Source organism: Plodia interpunctella, chromosome 8 (assembly GCF_027563975.2).
Source record: "Plodia interpunctella isolate USDA-ARS_2022_Savannah chromosome 8, ilPloInte3.2, whole genome shotgun sequence".
In the NCBI taxonomy this organism is placed as follows: Eukaryota; Metazoa; Arthropoda; class Insecta; order Lepidoptera; family Pyralidae; genus Plodia; species Plodia interpunctella.
The window spans coordinates 8,598,648-8,608,342 of NC_071301.1; the positions used below are offsets into that span (position 1 = coordinate 8,598,648).

Genomic DNA, 9,695 nt, shown 5'->3' on the forward strand with positions numbered 1-9,695 from the left:
GCCCCGACCTGGCACCCAATGATTTTTATTTATTTCCAAACATTAAAAATAAATTACGTGGTCAACGTTTTTCGAGCCGCGAAGAGGCCGTTGATGCGTTCAAAACACACGTTTTGGACATACCTCAATCAGAATGGAAAAAGTGCTTTGAAAATTGGTTTCATCGTATGCAGAAGTGCATAGATCATCGCGGAGAATACTTCGAGAAACAATAAAACCATATGTAATAATATATGTTTGTTTAATTTTGTTATTCCGGATACATAAATAGCAGCCTATGTATAAGGAATCAGTAGCCCCTGCCCCTAGCGTTCAATCATCTTCTATTGTCCGAGTCGACGCTCATCCACGTTATCTGAAATTCTTCTCGACAAATCTTACCGACACGAACCACAATACGTACACAATATTTATAGCAAGTCGGCTTTGCTCTTCCATGGACCATATGGCTGATCGCTAGATTTAAGAATAGGTTGATCTGAGACTTTTGGATGGAGAAAATTGCCTGATAGTTGTCACTGTCCAATTGAAGATGTTGGTCTTTGTTTGCATTTGTTTGTTGTTGTAGGTCTGTGTTGTAGGTATTCTCTTCTCTCCATCTCTCATTGTTTTTAAATGTTGGGTTGGGGTACCTACCTATTATTTATTTCTAATTCTATTCGATTTACCTTATTGTGCGTATGTATATGAACAATACTGTTGTACAATAGTTTTTGGTTCTATAAATTCTGTAAAGATGTGCAGCACTAGCCCTGAATCAAGTAGTAAAAGAATAACATACAAACGCACTCGCCCAAATCCACTATTTCTAGAATGGCTTGAAGAACTACATGAAGAAGCTAAAACAAAGAAAAGTAAATTAGAACCAATGCTGAAAGAAGCTTTAGATTCTATAACTAAATATCCATTGCCTTTACAAACTGGCGCCGAATGTGCTATATTAAAAGGCTTCGAGAAAAAACTATGTTTATTTCTAGATAAGCGGTTGGAAGTTTATAAATACAATAAAAGTGTAAATGCTGGCAGTCAATCAAAAAATGAAATACCATCAAATATGCCGTCTACTTCTTCATATGACGAACAAAACGTAAGGTCTCTGGAACCATTAGTTGTAGTGGAAAAATATAATCCTGAGCAAATAATAGTGCCCAAAAAAACAGCTTCTGGGTCAAGTAAATCTAGTAATAAATCAAACAAAATATATAAGCCGTCTTTTAGATCTGGTGGGTATGCCATTCTCATAGCTTTATTAGAGCAATTTAGAAATGATCCAAATAAATTTCTATCAAAAGAGCAGTTGATTGAGAAAGCCCAACCCCACAGCGAGGAATCATTTATTCGGCCAAAACCTGATACATTTTACACAGCTTGGTCAAACATGAGCAGGCTCATTACTAAAGGTTTAGTTCAGAAAATTAGGAATAACAAAAAAGTAAAGTATGGTTTGACAGAGTTAGGCACATTGTTGGCCGTTGAACTAAAAGAGGAATCAACCGGGATCCCAACTGCAAATGATGCCATTTTCAATAATGGTATAGTAAGTACTGAAACAGAAATATCACTGCCACAGATAGCTCCTATTACCAATGGAAACAATAACATACATGAAGATATACATACAGACAGAAAACAAATAGAACTTAAAGCTGGCACATTTGATATTATATTGCTGATTGATAAAAATGAAACTTCAGGGTGAGTATTTTATATTTTTTAAAATTTTTGCAACATTGTAATTATAACTAATATTATAGATGTGTAAGTTATTGTTGCCTCTTTAAAATTATTTACATGGGAACCTATGTAAATAATTTTACAGAGGCAACTAATGTAAACTCATATACATATCACATCAGAGGTATTAACACTTAACATATGTAATAAAAATTAAACTTTAAACACACCTTACATTTCTTCCAGGGTAAATAAGACTGACCCTACTGTGGCCCAATTTAATAAATACCCGGAGTTGAAACATGAGTACCGCAGTTTAAAAGTTGGGGACTTTACATGGATTGCACAAGACAGACAGAATAAGAGTGTAGAATTAGTTTTACCATATGTTGTTGAAAGAAAAAGAATGGATGATCTGGGACACAGTATTAAAGATGGAAGATTCCATGAACAAAAATTTAGACTAAGAAAATGTGGATTGAAAAATGTTATTTATTTAGTGGAGAATTTCGGCAAAAATCAGCATGTGGGTCTTCCAATTCAGTCACTGATGCAGGCCATGGCCAATACAAGGATACATGATGGCTTTAAAGTTCATGTCACTAATTCCTTGAGTAATAGTGTTAGGTTTTTGGCTATGATGAGTAAAAGACTGACTATTGAATACAAGGTAATTCACTTTTGTTACTGATTGTTTCATATTTAATTTGATAATCTTAGATTGAAATTTGACTTTATGAAGCATATATATTGGAAAACTTGAATTTGGGGATGCGAAGTCTCGGCGTGGCGTCAGCGTAAAAAATTGAAATGTTGAAGATTTGGCTGTAATTTTACCATGTACCTGATGTCAATACTTGTGAGATTGGAATACTGCTTGCAGTTGCCAAAGCTGTGTCCCAATCACCTTGCATGACATTTACTGAAGGATATATGGAGTAAAGGGCTTACACGCCATGTAAAGCTTTTTACTCTTTCTAGGACAAGAAATTAAAAGGCTGTAATGAAGAACCAAACGGCGAGAAACTTATGACATTCAAGTACTTCAGCACCTCTTCTAAGAAATCCAAGCCTCTCACTGTTACCGAAACATTTATAAAACTACTCCTGCAGTTGAAAGGGGTATCAGTGGATAAAGCTCTAGCTATAACTGCAGTGTACAGCTCACCCAGCACCCTCATTGAAAGATACAAAACGTGTGATCAAAAAGAAGGAGAGTTCCTACTTGCAAACTTGAAATATGGAGAATCTAACAGAAGTGTTGGACCGGTTGTGAGCAAAACACTTTACCAGTTTTTTTCTAAAACATTCTAATTTTTTAATGCCTCTAGTAATAGTAGTATTGTACTGAATTTGTGACTGGAAACTATTTAGTAAAGATATTGCCATACTTAAAAAAATATAAGAATAGGTGATTCTTATTTAATGAACAAAACCTTTCAAGTTGAAAACTAGAGGTTTGTTCTCTATACGAATTTATTTTGATTTGTGATATTATGAATATTATAAGATAATTTTAGTCTTTAGTTTATATCAATATTTAGGTTACTAATGTTAATCTATCATGAAAGTGAGAGCACTCTCTTGTTGGCTAGTAATAACATACATTCTATGTGGTATTGAAATGCAATATGTAGTAAAAAAAATAGTTTAAGAATAAATTTTCTTCACTTTCTTAACAGACTGTAAATATTTATATATTAACAGATCAGCTCACAGGCACATCAACTTGTTAGAACATATTGATCAGAATCTATCAGAATTTTATTTATATAGTTACTTTGATCTCATCATAATGGCACTACTGTAATGAAGAATTCTAGGTCGTAACTTAGTGTAGAAATCAAACTGTATCTCCTATCATTATTCTTTAATTTCATATACATGCTGCTACTTAAACAACGGCAACGCAAGAACTGCACTGATTGATTTAATGTTGTATCGCGCGTTTTGCCGAAGTGAACGTGTTCATGTAGAATGCGGCCCCATCCGTGAACGCAAAATTCAAAAATTGTATGGATATTCGACGAAGCACAACGGAGCCGCAGCAATGGGCCCTGACCGGTGTAAGAGTATGAATATGTGTCATTATATACAAATAAAACATTACTTTTGGTATACACCTTTATTAACATAACCATCGACTGTGACATGAGAGTAGCACTAGTATTAGACGGGACAATCTTAATGATATATTTTGATTGAATCTATCCATATATATTTCAGATTTAAGAGCACTTTTGGATGGAATCATCTTCCAGTATACAAGTAGCGTGCTAAAATACGAAAAAAGAAAACAAAATATACAAAATCGTCGTGGCACAAAAAAGTGATATCATGCAGTATTTTAATGAGATTTCTAGTTAATATCAGCCCGGGTCAGTACAACGTTCATTTCTCGATAGAATATCGTGAGTGGGTGTTCTATGAACGAAGTTTTAGTGGTCTCGTTCGCACTGGCGTAAATTTTACTTCGATTTATAATATCGCGTTGACTAATTTAAGCTTTGAACTCGTACACATAAAGCTCAAAATTGTGAAGCGAAAGAATATAGCCGCAAAAAACACTTCAATGCAGATTTCTATAACGACACAAAAATTACGCCTGTGCCAACTGCCACTTTTAGTACATGGCAACAGAATGAAGTAATTAGTAAAGAATGTAGATAATATAGTAATGAGAATAATTCATTTCCCAAACATGAGATTCAATATACTTTGTTATGCCAAAACAATATAGGTACTACTTTAGACCCTTATTTTCATCATCACATTGTGTTGCCTTAGAGTAACACTTATTAACAATAATAATATACTTATAACCTACGTTTTAAAGATCTCAGTGCGGATAAGCTATCCAATTAGAATTTAAAATCCAGATTTTACCAAATTGAAATTCAGATAATGGCACAGTTAAAATGTGCAGAATACTAAAACTAAATTGCACTCAAAATTATATAATTAGACATAATTCTCAATTTGTTTAAAGATATAATACATAAACAATCAAAAACTATGATAAGAGCAAGAAAATTATACACAATTTATTACAGTATATCAATAACAGTATCTTTTGCGTTTTATAATATTGATTAGACGAGACTACTCTATTACACACATGTGAGATAAATGCTAAAATAATAGAAAATTACTAGACTACTACGTAGACTGAAATATAATAAAAAATATCTTAAAATTCGAGTAGGTAGTAACTTAATGCTATATCTGCCACCAAATCAATTTAGCTATGTAGAATTTCCAAACCCTGTTTGAGTTTAATTACAATCCTTTCAGACTTATTATAAAAGAAATTAAAGCAATCTATTTAGATTGGATATTTCTTTTTAAAGTCGTTGTAAATTACAGTTTTCTCGGTTTTGAAATTAAATAATGCAATGGTTATCTTGTCCTCTTTGCATGATATATTGGAGCGTTGAACCTAATCCCCTGATCTACCATTATATGCCATAACCAATCTAGTATGCAATCCACCAATTAATTGTCATTTCAATCACAGATTTAAGTATAATCAAGTCACTAAATGAATGACTGACCAAGATACTTTTAAAAAATCAACTGACTATCTTATTGCAAAACGCGATTTTTCGTTATTCCAACATTTACCTATTTAAATTAAAATAATTCTGAATGGACTGTATAGTGCACTAAATTGTAAAAAAAAAAAACAAAACTTATATATAAAACAGTGCACTTAATATTATAAGAGAGATATTTTTACTTAAAATTTAAAGGGTGTGGTAGTTTCTTTCAGTTTGGTTCTTGTAGTACTTGAATCCCATGAAGCCGATTGCAAGTAGACCGAGGGTTAGGATGATTCCTCCGACGAAGCTGGCGCCATCGAACCTGGAAACAGAAAATGAAGAATAGAGTTACGGTGTGCTATTCGTTACGTTGTGGTTGTTGTTGTCTCGTCACAATATTTTGTGATTAGTTCGCTGCGTCTCGTTTCGAAAATTGTAGAGGGTCGTTACCGAATATTAAAGTAGGGCTTCGGATCCGTTATCCGAGAATAAATCGAACCGAATTTGAAAATTTACTAATGAACAAATCCATCCAATTCGTCAAAAATTCGGGTATCGGTTCTCGGATGCCTTGACAAACGGCCATAGACCCCCGCTTCTTCAGTCAGACGAAGGCCGTGGACATTGAACAAACAAACCTACACTACATTACATGTGGCTGTTAAAAATAGCATTGGAGCACAGGCTGACGTGTATGAGGTATACCAAGTGTTGGGTAAAAGTGCATTACATATAAAAATAAAATACCAAAGAAAAATCTAAACCAGTCCTAATGACAGAATTAAATAAAAAATAATATCTTCAGAGGAAAATTTAAGTGTTGGATTAAGGGTCATCCGCATTTTTATCCTAATATTATAAATGCGAAAGTAAGTTTGTTACCTCTTCACAATCTATAGACTTAACCCAATCTTTTTAAAATTTTTAGAGTACTTTTCGTCACGGAAATATAGGCAGGCGAAGCCGCGGGCTACAGCTAATTCTAATGCCTAGAAAATAAGAATCTTTTAAGCAAAATTTGAAAATATGTTTCTATCAGAATGGTAAAAATACATTTTGGCATGTTTGGTTTGTGATACGGATTATCGCAGAAAGCGGCAAAGACAAACTGCATCTTTTATCTCAAATGTGTAAAGGTCAACTAATATCAGTTGTCCATAGAAAGACATGTTTATTTCAGATTATTGCGACAATAAGGAAAACTGGCGACTGACTTCCTTACAATGAATGCATCATTCATGTTCCAGGAATACAACAATTTTTAAACATTAATATGCGAAATCTGGTCAATAGCAATACATTTTATTTGGTTGGTATTTATGGCATACGCTGGTACTTGTTTAATAGAACTTATATGTCTGCATATTATTATCTGTTTTGCTTGGTTTGTGTAAATGTGTATTTGCAAGTGGCTTATCACCATTGTTTTATTTATAAATGCGATGGCCTGTTTTTGTATACATTTACACCAAATGTGTATACATTTACACCAAATGAACGAATCCTCTATTCCCACTCAATGCCTCCAGGCATGGATATCCACTAATGCTTGGAGAGTTGAATGCTTCTTTTTACACCAATACCTATTTGAATCAAAATTATGAAGCATGGCAATTTCAAAGAACAATGCATTTGACAATTTAATCAAGTAAGATTGGGATGAAATTCAGTTTGATATTTCATATAACAATAATAAAAGTCAACAATGACTCCAAATTCTGTAAGTAACAAAGTACACATAACATTTTTATTCTATTAGTTTTTATCAACCTCAGCATTTCCTGACTTTGCTATGCAAAAACATGTTTTATAGCTACAAAAAACATAATTCCATGTGAATTCTGCATAGCTGATAAATTTAAGTGATATGGATTTGTATAACCATAACCACATGTAAAATATTACAATAATAAAACATAAAACCAATAGTTACTCATTAATTAGGTAATATCTTTTAAAATACTTTTTCAATGTAGAAATAATGATTTTCATTAAGTAATGTTTATTGATTGGCCTGTCTGGTTTGTCATAGAAATAAGAACACATAAATGAAAATTAGGTTTTTGATATAAGTAAATTAAAAAAAAAAAAAATAATCAAATAGGTTCTTATACATTCTATGAAACAGGGTTTAATCCAACAGAAAATTATCAATGAAGCTCCTATATAGGTATGTTATGTAATCTTGAAAATCATAAAAACAAAACTTTCACTTACCCTCTTGCTTGAACTGGTGTGGGCACAACAGTCTTAGGTGTCACAGTAGATGAAGACTTGTGATCGGGTGTCAATGTTGTAGTGGCATTCGTTGTAGGGGTAACAATAGTGGAGGGCTTCACAGTAGAAGTGTTTGGTGGGACCACGGAGCTTGGCGGCAATGTTGATTTTTCTGTTGATGATGCAGGAGTTACGTCTTTTGTTGGTGTGGGTGTGTTGTTTTTAGGAACTGTGTTGTTACTGGCTGCGGGAGCAGGGGTCACTTTGTCTGGTGTCGGACTGTTGGCTGGTACAGGCATTGGCTTATCTGTATTCGTAGCTACGTCATGTTTCTCAGGTGGTTGGGCAATACCTGTAAATGGAACATTTTGTGAATCAGGGAACTGGGTGAAATGGTCCCAGAATGGGAGGACCAATCTGGTTGTGCTATTGCCATGTTGTTATTTTGAATACAACTTAATAACAAAATGGTATGTATTACTAATTATTTGGACAATAAGATAACAAAACAGCTGAAAGGAATTCATATGCGAATTTGTATTTAAGACAAACATACTCAATACATTTTTCCGCGGGCGGAAATTACTGTGGGGAATAACCAGTAAATTATAATATTGAAAGCCATGGTAGATACTATAAAAATAAAACCAGTATAACCTGAACTGGACTGCGAAATGAGATAAGTAATACTCTTGACCCCACTCTTCACATATCTGCCAATTGATTAACGATGAACAAAGGGGTTCTAGACGTACCTAGGCATAGATAGGAATGAACAAAAAATGTCCTGTTACGAAATTTATAATTTGAATTACGAAAATTAAGTTATTTTAATTAAGGGGACAAATAAAAGCAAAGAACCCGATTTAGGTTTTAATCGTGTTCTGCAATCAGACGCAATAACCACGGGTAAGATTAGATTGATTTAAAATTATTTTGCAGGTATGTATGTACTCACTAGGACTTCCAGCCTGAGCTGTGGTGTCGCTGAGACACATTGAGACAGACAGCAGGCATATAAAAATTACTTGCTTCATCTTGAATTGTAGCTAAATATTTTACACAATAATTATTATAAAATCTAACACTTCCTCAAACGACACGCAATAAAAATGCACTTTTTGACACAACGAAGCAGGCAAACAGTGTTGCCCGGTAGGTATTGCCGTATTCTTTTTTTTTTTTTTTCTTTTCTTCTTTGTGGCAATCAAACTTCTTCAATAGAGCTTATTTTTGCCAATGTCGAGTTACATTGTTATTGGACGATAGGATAGGACTTAGGCGGTGTTGAAGAATGAGGGCAATAAATACATATATTATCATATGTAATGTAAGGGTAAATAAATAGTTTTAAACATAAATATTATGGTAAGAAAGGAAAGAAGCAAGAGCTTTAATATATTTAAAATCTGTAAAGGAAAGGATAGTAAAGGAATCACAAGGAAGAGGAGCACGGAGTTCTATAAGGAACTGGTAAAGAGGCTTTGAGTCATATTTTGAACATCTGAACAGAAGATGATCAATATCACCTTCTTCAACTAAAGCGCAGTCACATATATCTTCACTAAGAACACCGATTCTTTGTAAATGAGTAGCAATACAACAATGACCAAATCTAAGTCTACATATGGTAGAAGAAACTCTTCTATCAAAAATCAGTTTTGAAAACCAAGGTTTTAGACAAAGTTCTGCATTAAGGCGTCGATAATGTCCTCCCTTTGACTGACTAGACCTCTCCCATGTAGAGTTCCATTCTTTCAAAAGATACTCTCGTGGAACTGCCAGGAGGTCTTGACAGTAGACAAAGTCATTTTCAGCATTTCCCTGTGATGCTGCTAAGGTTGCCAGGCCATCGACTAATTCATTACCTTGAATACCCGAATGACCAGGTATCCAAGCTAGAGTGACATGTAAATTTAAATTATGACAATGTTTTAAATGGCATTTGACCTCAAGGGCTAGAGGACAAGAAGATTGTTTTTTGAAGGGATTTGATAAAATTGCTTGAAGAAAACTAAGCGAGTCTGAACAAACATAAGAGTTTTTAATTTTGTTCAAAATAATATATCTAATACACTCAAGAATAGCCATGCCTTCTCCTATGAAGTTAGAGAATAAATTTGGATATTTAAAAAGTTGAAAATAGCCTGATGAATGTCTTAAAAAGGCAGCTCCTACACTATTTTTACTAGGGTCTAAGCATTTAGAAGCATCTGTATAGAATACTTCAGGTTTAGAATCCAAATCTTTAAGATACGAGAT

The 9,695-nt window shown here is 33.7% G+C and overlaps 2 protein-coding genes across 2 annotated transcripts; one reads left to right on the plus strand and one right to left on the minus strand.

Annotated features, from left to right (window-relative positions):
* Positions 1–538: 538 nt before the first annotated feature.
* On the plus strand, positions 539–3,792 carry mus81. Its single transcript, XM_053748531.2, has 3 exons — positions 539–1,695; positions 1,921–2,344; positions 2,656–3,792. The coding sequence occupies exons 1-3, from the start codon at positions 737–739 to the stop codon at positions 2,986–2,988; spliced, it is 1,716 nt and encodes a 571-aa protein (XP_053604506.1). The 5' UTR covers positions 539–736; the 3' UTR covers positions 2,989–3,792.
* On the minus strand, positions 3,785–8,606 carry LOC128671777 (sialomucin core protein 24-like). Its single transcript, XM_053748532.1, has 3 exons — positions 8,392–8,606; positions 7,434–7,785; positions 3,785–5,538 (listed from the first exon to the last, which is right to left on the minus strand). Exons 1-3 carry the CDS (start codon positions 8,468–8,470, stop codon positions 5,421–5,423), a joined length of 549 nt encoding a protein of 182 aa, XP_053604507.1. The 5' UTR covers positions 8,471–8,606; the 3' UTR covers positions 3,785–5,420.
* Positions 8,607–9,695: the final 1,089 nt, after the last annotated feature.

Coding starts and splice junctions, on each gene's coding strand:
- mus81 (XM_053748531.2), top strand. CDS start 737: ATGTGCAGCACTAGCCCTGAATCAAGTAGTAAAAGAATAACATACAAA. Junction 1,696..1,920: donor GATAAAAATGAAACTTCAGG/GTGAGTATTTTA, acceptor CATTTCTTCCAG/GGTAAATAAGACTGACCCTA. Junction 2,345..2,655: donor GACTGACTATTGAATACAAG/GTAATTCACTTT, acceptor TACTCTTTCTAG/GACAAGAAATTAAAAGGCTG.
- LOC128671777 (XM_053748532.1), bottom strand. CDS start 8,470: ATGAAGCAAGTAATTTTTATATGCCTGCTGTCTGTCTCAATGTGTCTC. Junction 7,786..8,391: donor AGCTCAGGCTGGAAGTCCTA/GTGAGTACATAC, acceptor TTCCATTTACAG/GTATTGCCCAACCACCTGAG. Junction 5,539..7,433: donor ACACCAGTTCAAGCAAGAGG/GTAAGTGAAAGT, acceptor TTCTGTTTCCAG/GTTCGATGGCGCCAGCTTCG.